Consider the following 19197-nt stretch of genomic DNA (forward strand, 5'->3'; position numbering starts at 1 on the left):
TAGAGTTTCCCTCAGGTTAACTGTGGGTGCAGGAATATCTGTATCCATTCCCCCAGCGGGGCCTCAGAACAAAGACAGGATGGGGTCATTGAGGGGGAGGGGCAGGGGTGAACTAGAAGCCTATTCCAGGCAGAAAAAACAATATGAAAGAGGATAAAACTGGAATAAGATGGTTAGAGAAGCAAAGTGAGCCAAGAGGTTTACACAACAGGAGCAGAGACAGCGTGGACCCCAGATTTGGGGGCAAGAGGGAATCAGATGACAGTTTTGGTGACCAAGAGAAAGTCATCACAGTTAACAATCCCATGTGAGTCGGATAAAGGGGCCTAATGACAGCAGCACACAGGCACTGAGCACTCCCTATGTGTCAGGCACAACTCTAAGTACTGCACAGGCACTAACGGGCATAATCCTCACAAGGATCACGTAAGGGAAATACTCTAATCATCCTACTTTCACAAATGAGGAAACTAGGACTTACCCAAGGTCAGAGTAGCAGAAGCAGAACTCAAACCCAGGCGTACCCATTCAGAGCGGGGCTCTTAACGGTCGCAGCTGAACTGCTCACGACCCCAGGCAGTATGACATCCAACATGTGACTTTGTGGGTTGATAGTCATAGATACAACCTTCTAGCATTTCACCCTTCAAAACCGCTTGGACCACCCCGTGTGACCAAGTAGATGTCTTGATTCCAAAACTCCGCTGCTCTGAGCTTCACAGTCTTATCTCAAAGCGCAGCAACGGCTCTCTGATCAAACCTACTGATTTTCTGCTTATTTACCAAAATGACTCTCAATGACAACAGCTGACAGCAGTGTTGCCATGAGAAAGCCAGCCTAAGCTCTGTTCCATTCAAACACGATTTTAAATATTACGGGAAATGGCAGACACCTCTTGAGAAGTCAATTTCGAGAAAGCTGGAGGCTAATAGCAGCGGCAGGCAAGGTGCTGGCATTCTGGTGAGGTAATGTTTATAGGAAACTCGGGCGTCAAAGTCTATGAAAGTGACGGACATGCAAGTTGGTTTCTAAGGAAACGTCCACAATCAGGGAAAAACCTGTGACACAGTCTATAGATGAATCCCCAGCAAAGATAACTGTAATCTTTCTCCTGTAGTTTAAACCAAGGCACATGCAGATAGAAAGCCCTGTAAAGTCCTCTAAGCTCTGCAGGCTTTATCTGAGTCCCTGGGCCTGACTGCTTTAATCGTGCCTTCTTCACTGCTGGCTCTCAAACAAGGTTCATTGAATGAATAGCTATCATGCATCCAGTGGATAACAAGTCCTTTGAGGAAAGGGGTCAAATCCGATCACCTTTAAATCCCAAGACACTTAATAAATGTCGACGAAGTACATTGGACAAGAAAAAAGTGCTGCATGGGGAAGGCAGACACTGTGAGAAGCTAGAATCTGCTCCCAAAAGGGCAAGAGAGGAGTGTCCAGCCACGTGAGTACTGGGAAGCCAGCCAGAAGCGCCTGCCATCGTTCATCTAGTTTACGTACCAGGCTTGCTGTGCCAGGGACCTTCCCAGGTCTCCACTGGATGTGAAGTAGTGGAAGCCCCGCACTGTGGGAGCCGAAACAGGGTCACCTGGGTACCATGGGAGAGCACAGAGAAGGGGCACTGAGGCCAGACTTGGAGGCTCAGGTGGGCTTGGGGTGGTAACTCAGAAGTCCAGAAAAATGGGGCAGAAGGAGTGTGGAAGAGCACGGTGAAGACAGAAGCGGGGCTGGCATCATGAGCTTGGACACCTGTAAGCACTTTGATGGCTGGAGTCAAAGGTGCACATGGGAAGCTGTGGGTACTGAGACAGAAGCCAGATCACGGCAGCTTTGTGTGTTAAGCCAAGGATGTGAACATCCCCTCTGAAAGCCAGAAGGTGTCACTGAAGAATTTTCTGACTTTTATTTTCTACTGGGCTCTACATAAAGCTTCACTCCATCAAGTGGAGGAAAAGATCTAAGACAGATCAGTTAGGAGGCAATTGCAGTAAATAATGAAAACCCAAGACGTCAGAAATGTTAAGGAGGTGACAGACTGGTGTGGTGACCAGAGGGTTAGCATCGCTGATCAGAGGCAGGGAAAACAAGAGGAGGATGGGGTTGACAGGGAGAGGGGAGGTGGAGGGGAGCCCAGGTTAGGCATCCCAGATCTGCAGGCCTGGGGAGCTCAGAAGAGAGGGCTGGCTGGAGAGCAGGCTTCAGAACCAGCTGGCCCCAAGACGGTGTCCCGAGTCCAGAGTGAAAAAATTAAAGACCCCACGCCAGGTCCTTGGAAAATTCTGCCATTTGTGAGCTTGTGGGAAGAGAGGCGCCTGAGAAGGGAGGGCAAAGTTGTCCTCACCACACAGACATCAAGACAAACGAGATGTCACTAAGCCAAGGGAGGAGAGGGCTTCCAGGAGGGAGAGGGCACAGCACCAAGTGCCCAGAGACTGCACTGGACAGAATAAAGGATAAGCAAGAACAGTGGGTGGCAGTGGATGGGCCACTGGAGTAGGGGATGAGGAAGAGGTGACCTTTTCAAGCAGGTTGGGACAATACCACAGCAAGAAGGGGCGGGGGAGGGAGGACTTTTTTAAGGGGGAGGGGTGTACACATATTTATTTGGGAAAGGAGATACCAGGATAGAGGTGGGATGCTGGGGAGAGAAGGGGTGACTGATGGAGGTGAGGGAAGGGGATGCATAGAACCCCTGGAAGTTTAGCCTCAGGAGCCAAGGCACCACTCAGTGCTGGGATGGTGGGGAGGGGGTGTCCATAGGATGGAGGGGGACGAAGCAGATGAGTTCCAATTCCCCAGTGATAGGGCAGTCACTCTGCCCCGGCTGATGTTGCCATGTGGGAATGCAGGCTCACGGAAGATTTCAAAATTTCCAGAGAGGCCACACATTCCCTATTTTCTGTGAAATGTCCTGAGTTTTAAATGTTTGCAACTACCTCAAAAAGAATTTCAGTGTGAGACAGGCCCCAACATGGCTTTCACCCAGACTGAATCCCCAGCCCCCAGTTAGCTCCCTATGATCCGGGATTTCCAAGCCCCATAGTTACTTCTTCCTCTTGTCTCACCCTTCAGTCGGCACCTCCCCTCAGGGAGGCCAAAGAAAGCATTTCCGTTAGACGATAAAAAATACTTTTTCCTAAACACAAGTAGATCTTCAACTAGACATAAATAGTGACCTTTTCGTTCTAAGTCTCTGGTCTCTGCCCCACCCTGAACTCTGAATTTAATAGACACGGTCCTGTAAGTATATAAATGTTCCACTGCGGCCCTACATACAAAGAAACCCTTGAGAATCCTTCTGAAGGATTCTATAGTAAGTGCATTTTCTGCAGACTTATAAAAGCTGAAAGGAGAGGAGGACTTGAATTTCTAGGCCCTGGAGAAGGAGGGGCCCGGCCCCTGGGGAACTGAGCTAGCTTTTTTCAGAAGGTGACCTCTACGGCCCAGGAAGGCAGGGTCATCTGTGGATGCTCCCATGGGCCTTATCTGTGGATGGAGGGGATCACTGCTCAATTAAGGTTACCATTCCGTCAGTCCCCACCGCCTTCTCTCACCTGCATTTGGAGCGGAGACGGAAACTGCAGGGGCTCGGCTGGTGGCCTCCTGAGGTGTATTCTGGGCTTTGCGTTCCAGTGCTGCTGGCTGCGGTGCGTTCTAACAAGGATAAGGATTATTACCGGTAACTCATTGAATCATCCAATTGGTTAACACTTCTCAAACGCCTAGTGGAAGTGTATAAAAAACCAGAGGCCCCACCTGTCCCCCCCACCACATCCCACTCCACCCTGGCTTGGAAGCGATAACAGAATCTTAAGCAGGGAGTTGGCATATGCTGAAAGACATTCTTCTGTGAAAGTCCAATGAACCTTGTACAAAGGGGACAATGCCATCTCAGGTTTATCAGTGCAGCAGCTCCAGTTCCTGTCCTCAAGGATTTTGCAGTGGCAGAAGAACAGAGATATAAGGTTCAATTCAACACTGAGGAACAAGATGCTGTCAACTGATGTGTAGAAAGGAGGCTTGGGAGTCACTCTCCACTGGGCATCTTCTCTCCGTCCAGCACTGACCAGGTGCCAGGGGGCCGGAGTTCCAACCCGTAGATTGAACTCCTCTAGAAGTCCTTGGTAGACCTCAAACCCAGGGGTCACCACCGTCTTGGAGTAGGGGTCGCATCATGACGGAGAGCCCACCTGGGCATGGAATTCCCTGGCCAACGCCAGGGCTCTGTCCAATGGCAACACAGAAACCAGTTTGTGGAGAATAGGGTTGCAATCAGTAGCTTCAATGAATGGGCTGTTCTTTGCATGTTCTTGCTCAAGTTGAACATCATCCCAAGAAGTTATGGTTCCTCGGAAGAAAGTAAGTTGGAGGTTGGTAAATAGAATGAGTCTGGATCTTCAACTTCAAATTGGTAAATTTCCTTATCCATGCTTCCTTCTCACAGGTGGTCCGTCTTCCCCATCCCAAGTTTGCAGAGGGATGTTGGGGTGACTGAAATTTTTCCTCATCGTAAGTAATAAGCAAATCCCTCATTAGACTTTCCTAAGGGCTGGGGCCATGGGTTATGCATCTTTGTGCCTCGGTTTGTAGCCTAGCACAATATCCCAGGTTCTGGAAATGTTTGTGGCTTGGACAGATGACTCATGAGGGAAGGGAGGAAGGGAAGGACGGAGAGAGGGAGGGAAGGACAAATATACTTTCAACTGGATGATAACTTGCATTTCTTTAACAACCAATGGCATGAAAACTTCCAAGGCCTTAAAAACTGCACATAGATGAATTCCATCCACCGATTCTTCTTAGTCCACAAATCTTCAAAAATTCTCATTGATTACTCAGGTTTCAATTAGTTTACAGAAACAGTCTTGCCGTTTCCAAAAAGAGTTTGATTGAGTATTTAAGCATTCAACGACTCTTCCCTCTCTTTCAATTTGTTCAGTTTTCAATTACAAAATGAAACTCAGAATAAGTCTGAATAACCACAGAAGAAAGGAATGTTTTTTACTCTCAGAAAGGATTGAATAATAATGGCAAACACGTCAGCACTTACCATGTGCCAAACACTGTCTTAGCCTCTATGTTAACTCCTTATAGCAACTCTTGAGGTCGCTGCTAGTATTACTCTCATTACACAAAAGAAACCCAAGGCATAGAGATCTTAAGTAACTTGCCCATGATCTTACAACCAGGAAGTGGCAGAGCTGGGATTTGAACCCAGTCCACCTGGTTCGTGAACCCACACTCAAAAACTTAAACCATCCACTCACGTTTTGCAGCATATATTAGAAAATATGAAAGGAAAACAAAAGTTCGAGCCAAAGTCACCAGAATATCCAAAATAGGAAGTTATCCTGAAGAAAAAATGGTTCTTAGCTAAATATATATAGAGATTGCCTCGTCGTGTCCTGTTGGTAGAACTTGTGGCCAAAACTAGAGAGTTTTAGCAATAACAGAAGAATATTACCAAAACCATCAAAGTAGCTGGACTGGATAAAGGGGTAGGAAATGAATTCAGTTTCAATTCACTTTAGAAAATGAAACAATCAAAGCATCAAGCAAATGGTTTTCTGATACGAATACGAAATTAATCTGAAACCATCAACACAAGTCACACTGTCTTAGAATCCTATGCTTCCTCTAAAAACATAAACCTCAGGAGGAAGCCATTATTAAATCTAACCACACTGGGTGGTGATTCCCATTCAATCAGATATTAATATTAAGGCATTAAATAATTCTAAAGTACATCTTGTTAGTAACAAAGACTATGCCTAGAGAAAACTTTCAGGGAGAAAAATCCTTTCACAGCCATCATTCTGGTGTTAGCTTGAATACAGAGGTTTAGAAAAATAGAGTAAAGAATCCATGACATGGGGGAGGAGGGACAGCCATGAAGTTAAACGGTGTAAAATTTCAAACGCTCTTCAAGTTTTTCCTTTTAAAATGCACTTCTCTATGGAAAACATTGTATTAGGTGATGTGGGAGCTTGGAAAAGATTGAGGCAGGATCCAGCCTGTGTGGTATAGCTTCTGATGCACCAGAAGATGGGCCTGATATCCTCAAACCAGGCAAAGGACAAAGCCAGCAACTTCTGCTGGCGTGTTCTGAGCGGATCAAAGGCTGGGGCGCAGAGAAGGCTTGGTGGCACAAACTGGGCATCGTCATTCCAGGACATGGCCACTGTGTGGCAGGAAAGGACATGAAGGAAAGGCAGGCTGTGGCCGCAAAGAACTCCTTGGAGCCACTCCAGAAAAGATGAGCAGCAGGGAGGGGCGGTCATTCCCCTGGTCCTCCAAGACCACAGACTCTCAAGTTTACATCTAAAGGTCACAATGAAATGTGTAGAGAAACCTGATACATAACCATTCTGATGCAAAAGAATAGAGAACTGATTAGTTACTCCACATGAAACGGTTCCTAAATAACAGAACACATATTGTTGCTACGGTGATTACCTTACTAATGAGAATCACTCACAACTTCCTGCCCAAAAAGATTGAACAGAAATTTTTATTTTAACAATGAGATCATGTTTGACCACAGATTGGTAATAATAATAATAAAAAAAGAGATCAATAAAAACCAACAAGAGTATGGAGAAGGCAGGGGCTTTCACACCCAGCAGTGGGAATGTACATGGATACAGCCTTTCGGGAGGGTGATTTGGAGTAACTATTAAAATGTTAAACGTATATGCTCCTTAACCCAACCATGCCATCTCTAGGTATCCAAATGAAGTTCTTGTGCACGTGCTCTAATGTACATTTGTGTGCAACGTGTGCAAGGATGTTCCATAAACACTGGTCTGTCAATTGAGGGATCATTAAACATCATACTTCATCTATGCTATGTACTATTTCACAACAGTGGAGAAGAATTAAGTCAATCTGTATTGACCTACACAGATCACCTCCCAAACCTACTGTTAGGGGATGGGGTGGGGAGCAAATCACAAAACAATACAGTACAATACTATTTGTGGTTTCTTTTAACCCTTCAAACCATAGACATATGAGTTAATACATAGATATGTCCAAATGCATAGAACAAAATCTGTGGGGTACAGGCCAAGATGATGGCAGGGGTTAACGCTAAGGAGGGGTGTGCAGTTGGGTTTGAGACAAGGAGAATTTCTCTCACTGTTGCCATTGTTTTACAAAATGAATGGCTATGGGGTGCAATTAAAAATTAAGTCTTTGCTGGACGGTCGGATGGCTCAGTTGATTAGAGCGCAAGCTCTGAACAACATTGGCCAGTAAGCTGTGCCCTCCACAACTAGATTGAAGACAACAAGCTCCCGCTGAGCTTCCGGAGGGGCGGTTGGATGGCTCAGCTGGTTAGAGTGTGAGTTCTCAACAAGAATTTTTTAAAAATATTAAGTCTTTGGAAATGTTAGTCCTACAAATGTCTGCCTACCCAATCAAGTGTCTGTCAGGGTTGGAAGTATCTTACCAGCTATGATTATTTCAACAAGAGGAGGTTTGGTCAACAACTATTTATTGAGCACCTACTATGCCCAGGCACTCTTCTAGATACTAGGGAAATATTTTTTTTAAATATTTGCCTTCATGGAGTATATTCCAGTGGATTTTACAGCATCATGTCCTTTGGGGGGGGGTCTCTGGGAGTTCCATGAGTTAATATACCCAGAGGCCGGGAAATGACAGAGATGGGCTCTCTTCTAGGCCAGGGAAAGATGAAAAGGTGGGAATGGTTTAAGGCTTTGGTGCAAGCCCACAGCATCTGTCTGGCCCCTCACTAAACACTCTCCTGTCTGCTCCAACCAGCTGCACAAGTTGGGGTGCCTGCAGTTGGGCAGCTCCTGAGCCACTCCCCAGGCCTCATGGAGGGAATGAGAGCCAAGTGCGGGATGGGGGAAGGGTACGGCCAAGTTCCCGTCTGGCTTAGAAGTTCCTGGTTCCTCCAAGCTGCCAACAAGAGTTCCCTTCCTGCATGGGGCCATGTAGAATGACTGGCAAAAGGGTCGGAGGACAAAGGACAGACGGTAAGAGGAAAGTGAGGGAGTGGAAGGAAGGAAGAGTGGAGAGGAAAAACCTGGGTAAGAGCTGACAGCATGCTACTTTCAACAAAAGAGGGGAGAACATGCCCCTTTGTGTGCCATCTGGCACCGGAGCTGAGAGCCTGCTTGCCCTCAGTGTCCTCACTCCCCTTCCTCAGCTCTGTCCCCCCACCAGGCCACCTGGCTTCCAGCTTTGCTTCCTGTCTAAGCTGAACAGAGTAGGGAATGGGATAGGTAAAGTGACCCCAGGGAGGCCTAACATGAAAAAGTGGAAATGAGACGAAATAAGCTTTCTGTCCTGATCATTTTGCAATATATGCATACATTGAATCATTCTGTTTTACACCTCAGAGTAATATGAGGTCACATGTCAATTATATCTCAATAAAACTGGAAAAACAAAAAGTGGAACTGAATTTGTGATTTACCCAAGAGATTACACACACAATTTAAGGTGAAAAGGTTAAGGGAATCCTGTATCCCAGACCAACCTGCATTTACAGAAGGATGGCAAAGACAGGGCCCGTGGTAAACACAAAGGAATGACTCAACAATGGAGAAATTGCAGACACTCTTGACAAGCCAGTAGGGGAGATTTCAGGGTAGGGCAACCTTTCCTAAGGCCTTCAAATAACACTTTATAGGCTCCAGGTGGCCCCATCGGAGCCCAGCCCAGCCCGCTTCCCTGCCCTGTCAGTTCACACAGGTGCTAGAAGGCTGAGGCGACCTGATTGGCCTGGAGATTCATGTTTGCTGGGGAAGACTGGCTCTGTTAATGATCAGGGTCAGGTTTGAACCTGTTCCTCCCCAACCTACGTGCACGCCCTCAGAGAGCCCGAGGGTGAGGCACGCAGGGCGTGGTGAGCAGCTCTGCATTGCTGTGATGATTTAGAAAACTCCTGTGGGCTTTAAGCTGCCCCGCCCCATTGACCATCCTGGAAATCAGGCTAAAAAACCACCTCCACTTCATTCTTTTCCACTTTGAACGAAGAGAATCAACTGGGAGATTCTTGACCCACCACAGCACGTAGTAAATAACCCTTTTATCTCGTGCTCAGCTGGGAAGTCCTCTAGCTCAGGAGCTTGCTCTCTGTGGACAAGGGACCAGCACAAGCCACCTGGGTCAGCAGCCAATTGACCAAGTCTGCATTAGGCTGGGAATAGTGTTTCTCTCTTAACAATTTGATGTGGAAATTGCTCAGGCAACCCCGCATCATGTTAAATCACGCAATTCCATACCCACTTCCTCAGGAGAGGTCTGATCTCAATGCCTCCAAATCTACTTTCTGGAAGGACTTTGTCCAAACTTGAGAAAGATACACATCTCTACCAAAGCCCAGCCTCCCTGTCCTCGAAGAAGAAGGCTTGGAAACGCTCTGAAAGTCACGGCTGCGAGAGCTGTAGGATTGGACACAGCAAATGCACTCCAGCGCTCACATGTCACTATTTCACAGCCAAGTGCTTCCCAGCAAAATACACAAGGGCTTTGTCTCATTCTGCAACGGTCTGCGCTGGCAACCGAGCCACTATCACTGCGTCTGTCCAGCTTGAACAGAGCGGTGAGGGGGCGGGAGGGGGCGGAGGAGTGAGTTACAACAAAGAGAAGGCCAGCCCCACCTTGCTTCAGGCGGAAAACACAACTCTTCACATCCTGGGGTTTCTGGTCAAAAATTTCACTAGGAAGGAAGGCAGAAAGGGAGAAGGAATCAAGGTGCTTTCTTTGTATTACTCTCTTATTAGAACAAAGCCTGGGAGGCGCACTCAGAATCTCATCAGAAAGATGCATTTTTAAAAAATTAATAACAATCAAAATGATCAATTGGGAACAGAGTAATCAAAAGTCACACTTCCTAGACTTAAGCAAATGAGTGACATTTCAGATGCCAGCCACTAGTTTTGGACCAAACTGACCAGATTTAGGGAGCCTCCCTCTCCCGCCCCTCCCGTTTCTACGTTCCAACTTTCTTCCCTTCCCCCTTCCTCAGCTTCAAGTCTTGGCCGTCAAATCTCTGATGCAGTTCTGGTGGGGCCATCTCAAACCCACCCCTGACCCACCTTCCTCTCCCTCCAAACCCCTGCAGGGTTCTTCCCCATTCTGCACCCCCTCTGCAGTCCCACCTTTCTTGGGCTTCAGCTCCTCAAGTCTCCAAGCTTTTGCTTTACCTCCTTTTCACACCAACAAGGCAGCCCTGAGTTCTGGAAAGGTGTGGCTTTTGAAGAGTTTGCTGACTGACAGGTGACACACGTTCCATCGTTTTACTGAAGTTAAATCAGACTCATCAACAGCTCAAGGAGAGCAGCTGGTTTGCAAAACCTTAGCAAGAACGTATTAAGGAACAAGTTCTGGTGTGTGTGTGTGTTTTGTTTGCTTCGGGATGTTGTTTTGGTTTTGTTTGTTTTTACCCAAAGTATGGACTAACTAACACCTTCGAGAACCAGGGAAATACACAGTAATGGACAGAAAAAAGATTGGAGCACATGTTGCTAAGAGGAAGTGGATCAAGTGATAAGATGGTGACAGGAGGGCTTCTGGAGTGTGTGCCGTGTGCTATGTGCGTGGCACTGTGCTGGAGATGGGATGGTGAACAAGCACACTGCAATCCCAACCTCACAGAGCTGACAGTCTGATGAGGGAGGGAGGCAGACAGACAAGCAACTGGTCATTGATCATTTGATATGAATAGTGCTGAGAACGGGAAAGCACAGAGCAAGATGAGCGCACAGACAGTTGGGAGATATGGGGGAAGGAGGGAGGGTTGTATGTCAGGGAAGAAGACTTCCAGAAGGAAATGCTCCCTGAGCTGAAACCAGAGGATGTGGAAGAAGAGTCTGCTTGAAAGCCAGGGGGCTGGAGAGGGCAGGAAATGAAAGACTTGAGTGTGGCTGGAGAGGCCAGCTCGAGCCTGCAAGGGTTGGCAGTGGCCAGAGTCCAAAGCAGGAGAGTACTCCGGAGACGGGCAAGCACTCCCTGGGGCCTTGCCTGGAGCAGGACAAGGCTGAGTCTGCAGTGCTCACAGCCACGTCCAAGACTTTTTCTTCCCTGGGTGAACCTATCTGCGGTTCAGGCTGTCTCAATAAAGCATACCTATCCACCTTTTCACTCTCTTATTTAGATTTAAGCCAACGCCATGAATATAAAACAACGGGAAGTCCAATCCATGTTGGAGCAGAGTGAGCAGGAGACACACCCCACTCCCCATGTTTTTTCCTGTACTTATTTCTGCCGCCAGAAAAGCCCTCTCACAGACTCTCCATGATTACGTAACGAGAACATGGCAAGCAAGCTCTGGCAGACACACAGGATCCAATCACTTCCCGTTTAGAAATCATAAAACACCGAAAGTGAGTGAGTACAAAACATGCCATGCAGGCTTTTTACTCAGGTTGCTGCAGGTTGCTGCAGGCAAGAACCCTATTAATCCAAGGTGTTTGTTTCCTTTTGATAAACAGTAATATGTCATTTCCCATTTTTGGGGACAATCATTACTTCAAACAAAGGGCAGTCACACTAAACAGTATTTACAGGGAGTGGTTTTCCTCCATATGAGAACAGCAGCTCAGTTTAAAAAAAAATGATAATAATAATTTTTTTAAGAAAGCCCTTGGCTAAAAACATTAATTTGTCTCTTTGATATGATTCAAGGAACAAGTAATTGTTGGAAAAATAAGGTGTTCAAATAGAGAAAGACGAGCAAGGCCTCCTGGACCACTAGCTCTAACCCCTGCTGCGTCTGGCGCTGAGTGTGCACACCTGACACTCTTCCCTCCCACAACTAAATTCCTAGAATTTATTTTCTAGGAATTCAGACAATCCACACTGGCTGCCTCCAATCTCTCACTTGACCTCCCTAATCTGCCTGAAGGGCCCACTTGAAATTCAAGTTGTGAGCCGAACTTGCGCTCTTACAAGTAGAAAATGCCCTGTCATTATTCTCTCCTGCCAGCACACATTCCAATCCTCCCCACTGCCTGGCCACTGGACACGGGATGGTGGCATGCGCCCTGGAGGAGACAGCACGCCCAGGTAAAACACAAAACCCTGGCAGCAGGGCACTGGCTGAAAAAACGCCAGAGGTGGTGTAAAGCCTTCCCCCTCACCTGGGACTGAGTGGGGACCTTAAGACAGACAGGGGTAGCAAGTCCCTGCTACAACCCAGGGTGCTCTAGGTCAGCAGGGGAGGGGCCGGAGGGAGGGGGGCTTTGTCAGGTCGCCAGAGGGGAAAAGCAAAGCGGGCTTCTACCCTAGCTGTTTGTGAGGCTTTGCTAAAAGGCTCTCCTGTCCCAAAATACCCAGAACTGGCCTTCCCGCTGGCCTGAAATAACCACCATGAGAGACGCATCCCTCAGGGCCCAAAAGCCCTCTTTTTAAATGCAAATAACCCAAAGTCTTAACATACAGGGAGCTGGCACTTTCTCCAGCACAGCAGTACAACGCTGTACTCAGAGTACAAAGCTGTCAATTGAGGGAAGCATGGACTAAGGAAAAAAGCATGTGTTACTGCACTGCTTGGGGCGTAGGCACCCACCAGGATAAGGGAGCTAGCTCCCGTGGCCACGCCCTGGGAAGTGTGAACCTGACCTCCAGCAACTTCCCGAGGCGCCCCCAGGGTCATCCTTCCTCGCTTTCCCATCCTCAGTGCCCCGCACCCCGCGCCCAGCCCCCGGCCCCACCCGGCCAACACAAGGCACTAGGCTCGCAGCAGCCCAGAGGTGGACAAAAAAAGTCTGCCTGGCGACGGGTCACGGGACCCGGACCCGGCCTGGAGATTGGCAGTTCGGGCGAACCGGGCATGGCAGCAGCTGTTCCCTGGAGACGGTGCCCCTCTTCCCCGTCTGTTCCCTTTCTCCCCACTCCGTCCGACTCCTCCGAGACCGCGAGTCATTTTGGGAGGCTCCCTTACCCCCTGGACTCTGGTGGCCTCAGGATTGCAGTGTGGGGGGCTTAAGAGTGTCATCTGGTTTCTTGCTGGAGCGGAGAACTTGACGTTGCAAGAGCGCCACTTAGGCTGTAAATTCATTCGGAGCACCAGAAGAGACTTCTGGAGATGGGGAGCAGGGCTAAAGTCCCTTGGCGCTGTCCCTGATCCCTGTGGTTCCTCCCTTCTTTCCTTCCCTTTCCACGCCCTTTCACGTTCCCAGCCGCTCTTTCCAAACTTAGCCCCCTTCCCTCTCCTCTTTCTAGGACTTTGCTCCTCCCCCCTGCTGCCTCCTCCCTCCCGGCCCCCTAGCCGTGCCGCATCCGCCTCTGCCCCATCCCGGGCTCGCTCTTCTGTATCCCCCTAGATTTGTATTTGTTTCCTTCTTTTCTTGTGCCCTCTTAATCTCCGGAATGAAGGGCCAGTGGTACAGCTGGTGGAGGACCCAGTTGCTTCTCCTTGGGCGGGTAAGGCTGCTCGGTCCACCCAGGAAGCTGGACGGCCCCCCTCCTGCTCACACTGCCGATTGTTAGCCAGTTCTCAAACCAGGCTCCCATTGGCCTCAGCCCTGGAGCCAAACAGCCCGAAGGCGAAGGGATCGGAAGGGAGTACACGTCCACAGTTGGGGACAACTCGGTTCTGCCAAAACTCCTCTCTGGAGCCCCCTCACATTCCCAAGCCCTCCCCCAGACAAAGGGCTCAGCCCCACAGGGCCTCCGCTGACCAGAGGGATGGATGCAGGCCTGGCCTGCAGTCCCACAGCTGCGGAGCAGCCAGTCCATAAGCTGGGGCCAGCCCAAGGGCTGCCTGGCTGCCAGGACAGTGGTCAGGGACAGTGGGTGGGGATAAATATAATGCAAATGCTTTGATTGTCATTTCTCCCTTATTTCTCACCACTTTGGGAGAGTGAAGACTTAGGAGGGGAAAGGACCCAGGGTAGCACTGGGCAGGAGGGGCTGATAGCAGTTGAGGCTGAACCTGGGCCAACGGTTCACTTTGGTTGGGCCCTGGAACCTACCCCCTAACCCCAAGTGGGAAAATTTGTAAGAGCCTTTCCTTTCCTCTCCTTTCTGGGCTGGACCGGAAACCAGCCAAGCTGCTGGAGTCTCAAGTTACATTCTGAGGCGTCTGTTCTTCTCTGGCTTCCTCCAGGCCTGCCTTGCTGAGCTTCCCCACACACCTCACTTCCACACTTGACACTTGACTCCTGCCTGGAATGCCCTCCTCACGCTCTTCTCCAAACCTTGGGACAGGTATAGACTATTATTAACTGAGCCTTCCCGGTATCTGGTAGCCACTGTAAGTAGTTAAAACATGGGCTTCTCAGTCAGACTAGACCCCATCTGAATCCTGTCTCTGCTATTTACTAGCTGTATGACCCTGAACATACTGTGTAACTTCTCTGAGCCTCAGCTTCTGTGTGAGAAAAATAATGCACACCTCATGGAGTTGTAGCAAATGTAGAGATAAAGCATGTACAATACGTATATAATGCCTAACACAAAGCATCGATAATAATAGCTTATGCTGCATTTATATATGCCAAGCACGTTGTATGTGTGAATTTACATCATCCTCACCACAATGCTATGAGAGAGGTACTAAATCATCCCTATTTTATAGCTAAGGACACTGAGGCACTGAGAGGTTCGTTAACTTGCCCAAGGTCACACAGCTAGGAAGTGGCAGAACTCATAGCTATTATTATTATTATTCCCCTACGAGATTATAGGCTTGTTGAGGAAAGGGGCTTTGCATATAAGTGTTTAATAATTACTTCGGGGATGTTGTTAAAAGGTCAAGGCTCTACAGATTTCAAAAGACATCTTCCATTTCCTAAAACCTCCCCAGAAAAGAAATTCCCAACTTCCTCAGGGAAGCAGCAATGGCATCATGAAAGGGGGAAAAAAATGCTTTTCAGTCAGAAAGCTTGGATTGACCTAGGCAGGAGTCATCTCTTCCCAGTTCTGTGAGTTGAGACCAGTCGCTTCACTTCTGCTCCCCTTTCTACACCCTTCTTGCTAGGGCAGAGCTCAGAACCCAATATGAGATAAAGATTAGAATGCCCTGTCCAAAGGGGTCTTTTCATTCTTAACCCTTTCCAATCCTTGGCCCCACTGCTGGGAAGTTTTTCCATTAAGGCCAGGCCTCAAGCTTGTGGTAGAAAATAACAGAGGTTTATAAAAGGGAACTGAAACTACCCTCCTCAGCACAATGTTCCCCACACATTTGCTGTGGCCCATGGCAGCCTCTGCTGGGAGCATTTAGCCTTAGGAAGCACTTGTGGCTGCTGAGGGACGTCACAGGGTGATCAGAGGCTGGTAAACAGCACATGGCATTCTCGGTATATGGCAAGCATTCATGCCCCGAATTCTTTGTCCTCGTGAGGAGAGACAGAGGGCTGCTCTGTGCTGCAAAGCCCAATGCCAGACCTTGACTTTCCAAACCCCTAGCCGGAGAGCGCACGCATGCCACCAGCCCTTTAAAGTGTGCGTGCGAAATAAACTTGCCCAAACTTGGACTTCTTTCTTGAAAACTTGTTAATTCTAAAGGGAAACCATGGCACTGTGACAATGAAGAAACTTGGCAATCTCCTTAATCATGGGATCAAGATCATGTGGGTCTTGAGAAGTGACCCTATACCACTTCTGTGGTATTCCTGCCCCAAATGCATGACGTGAATCTAACCATGAGGAAATATCAGACAAAGCCAGACCGAGGGATATGTCTTCAAATCAACTGACCCCATGTACTTAAAAAATATCAATGTCCCGAATGACAACAAAAAGCTGAGAAGTGCTCCAGATTGAAGAAATTAAAGAGACCATGACAACTAAATGTCATATAGGAGCGTGGACATGGACTGAAGCCTAAGTGGGAAAAAAGACATTTTTGTAAGGAGATTATTGGGCAATTAGTAAAATTTAAATATGGGCTATATGTCAGATAATAATATATCAATGTTAAGTTTCTTGAATTTGATGATTGTATCCTGACTGTATAAGAGAATGTCCATACATGCTAAAGTTTTGAGGAATAAATGTCATGGTGTTTACAATTTACTCTCAAATGATTCAGCAAAAATAACGGTAATTACAATACCGAGAGAGAGAGAGAGAGAGAGAGAGATTAAAACAAATGAGGTAAAATTGGTAAATCTAAGTGAAAGGTATATGGATATGCATTGTCTTGTTCTTGTAACTTCTCTGTCATCAGATGAATTCAAAATAAATGCACTTTTTAAAAGAAAACAACAGGAACATTCGTTACATGCTTAGCTGATCTCCCAGATACTATTCATATCACAGCTTATGTGCAACACCAGAGAGCTAAGGTGGGACTCTGAAGACGTGACACATTTGTACTGGCAATGTACAAAGCCCTGATGGGTGCTGTGCTTTTGCTTTGAGACACTAGAGACCTAGCAGTATTTCACTAACGCTGCCATTGCTTGAAACATTTGATCCAACTTACCAACCACACAGGAAAATTGGTTGCTCTACATTATAATTATGCCTTGCTTTTGACCCAAAACAGCCCCATCCACCTAATTACCCAGCCTTGCTTCTGAAAGAATCATAGACTATTGGAACTGCCCAGGGCCTTAGAGAATGCATGACTTATCCATGTTACAAATGAGGAAACTGAGGCTCAGAGAGGGACCTTAATGTGCTAGTCCCACTGACTCCCATGCCAGTGTTCTTTTCAGGGTTCTGTCCTGGAAACCGACAGTATCTTTCAAGCTTTTTTGGCTATTGGAAAATTCGAGAGGAAGATTTTTGTTTTCCCAAGGGAAGAAAAAAAAAAAAAAAAAAAATATATATATATATATAATATATACACACACACACTGAGAGTGCCAGAAAAATGTATACACATGACTTGTATTCATTTTTTTTATCGGTATATATTGAGTATTACAATTTTAATACAGGTTTTTCCTTTCTTAAAATGTGTATACATATTTTTGGCCAAATTTTATATATATATATATATATATATATATATATATATATATATATATATATGTACAGGTGATGTTGAGGGCAGTTTCAAAAGAGAGGGAACAAAAATATTCTCAACAGAAGAATCTTCACAGAAATAAGTGTAGTGCCTTCCAAGAATGAGTGTATTTGTTTAAAACAAAAATTGTCATATTACTTTATGAATCACACCTTAAATACATCCTACATAACTGACTATTTTAAGAAACCTCACTATGTAGGAATTCAAACTTGCCAAACAGAAGAAGGAGAGGATTGAGACTTTGTCCCGGTTATTTCTGCCCTCCATCTTCAGACCCCTTCTCCCTGCTTCTCTGCCCCGCGCTGGGCCTCCAGGAGGCTGATCCCTCCACCTGCAACAGTTGGACTCACTTCCCCTCCAGGAGCGGTGCCAGCAGAAAAGGTCCAGGTATTTCTGCTTTCACATGGGCCTTTGCTGCTACAGCTCCTGTTGGTGGTCCCTCCTTTGCCTCCAGCTCACGCTGGATTCAGGAGCAGTGTTTCTTCCCCAGGCCCAGAGGCGGTACCAGCTTTTCCTTGTCCCACCACCATTTGCTGGCTCCTTTGTCCCTGCTCACCACTCCATAAACAATACCTTACTAAAGTCCCTGTGGTTGAACTACTTTCAAGTGGAATTCCACTTCCTGTAGGGACCTGACCGATACAGAAATGAGTTATGAGTTGTTGAAAAATATTTACTGCCATTTCTGAGCACGTGATGCATTTCCAAATAATTCAATTCTCCAAATGTCCCCTTAACCACACCATTTCCCCCACAGTCACGCTGCATAAGCAAGGTATCCTGTGAGGCAGTAGTCCTTGCTCTGGCTCCATGCTGGAACTCCGAGGAAGGGCATTGAGGAGCCCAGCCAAGCCCTTCCTGGTCTCCTGAAGCTACTCCCACAGGAACTGGGACCCCAGAGGGTAAGACCTTGAGAGTCTGGGCACCGCAGGACTTTGGAGATGAACTTGGACCATCCCCATCAGGGACTACGAGAGGGCAAGGAGGGTGGTGATGAAGGTGTTGGGAGGGGGGAAATAGGAGTGGGCAGGTGGGATGGGCCCTCCACATGCCTCTCCAGCCCCTAGCACCTCCTCCACACTGCCCCTTTTATGGTGAGTCACTGCAGGAGGGAGGGCTCCTGTTCTGTGGCCACTGCCTCCAGCCTGGGCCTCATGTGGGAAGAGGATGGCTAAATGGCCAGTTGCCATATTCCTTCTCCATCTTACCACCAGTCCCTGACTCTTCCAGCCGATGAGATCTCGCCCTGAAAGCCCAGGAACCATCACCATACTCATCCTCCCTAGTAGAAGTATCGTTTACACGTGCATTATTTCCAGTGTTCAAAGCATTCCAGTTTCCCACATCCACCATATCATTTGGTCTGTGGAGGTTGGTGGAGGATTCTGAGACCAGTGGGACTCAAAAATTACTTACTGAATGGACACTGAGGGCCACTACTAGCTTACATCACCACTTCCTCAAGCTAAAAAAAAAACAAAAACAAAAAAACAACTGATATATTATTGGCTCAGCTGGGTAGTTCAGCCCGGGGATCTTTCTAGCGTCCCAGTGGGCATCCCCCCACCTGAGTTGTGTACACAAGTGTACCCCACTGTCTCCCCCTCATCCCACCCTCCAGACACCAGGGCCACACGTCTTAGGCAGCATACACACTGTCCCACCCCACCTCCCTGTCAGCTTCAGAATTGAGGAGGAATCAGGAACTGGGCTTTGAGCTGTGGTTGAGCGAAAGCAGCATCCTTGGAGATGCCCAGAATCGGTTAGGACAGAAGGCAGATGTGTGGGCTTCACACCTGAGTGTGTGTGGAAGGGCTCACACTCACTTCTCTAGGGCTCCACGCCCACCCTTGTTCTCTCCGTAAATTAACATGCGGCTGTGTCGTGAATGCTACATGCATAAATGTGGTACCCTTGCACAGTAGCCAACCCAAATACCTGAAGGGACTCTGGTCAGATGGATACTATCCCCATTTCATGGGCGAGAAAACTGAGGCTCAAGGAAGATGTCGCCCACCTCACAAAGCAGCTGGAGGTAAGTCATCGTAAGAAAAGCAAGGGGGATGCAGCACAGCCCGTGTTACCTATCTCTTACCAAAATCCTCAGGGACGTGGGCTGTGCTGGCTGAGGTAAGAATGGATAGAGCTGGAAAATGCTCATCTGGAAATCAAAGCAAAGGCAGGTGGAGTTTACATTGGGCAGGAGGTCCAGTCCCACTGCTATGTGCAG

General features: G+C 47.6%; 1 protein-coding gene across 4 annotated transcripts in view; it reads right to left on the reverse strand.

Annotated features, from left to right (window-relative positions):
- The window catches only part of AHNAK (AHNAK nucleoprotein), a 107452-nt gene that overhangs the window by 58631 nt on the left and 29624 nt on the right, over positions 1-19197 (reverse strand). For all 4 annotated transcript variants that reach the window (XR_012497611.1, XM_074336494.1, XM_019713898.2 and 1 more), the window contains exon 5: positions 3559-3658. Coding sequence is in view for 3 of the 4 variants with exons in the window: in XM_074336494.1 (XP_074192595.1) it covers positions 3559-3658 (100 nt within the window). In the remaining variant the exon portion in view is untranslated. The remainder of the gene's footprint in view (positions 1-3558; positions 3659-19197) is intronic.

This window comes from Rhinolophus sinicus, linkage group LG06 (genome assembly GCF_036562045.2).
Source record: "Rhinolophus sinicus isolate RSC01 linkage group LG06, ASM3656204v1, whole genome shotgun sequence".
Classification (NCBI taxonomy): Eukaryota; Metazoa; Chordata; class Mammalia; order Chiroptera; family Rhinolophidae; genus Rhinolophus; species Rhinolophus sinicus.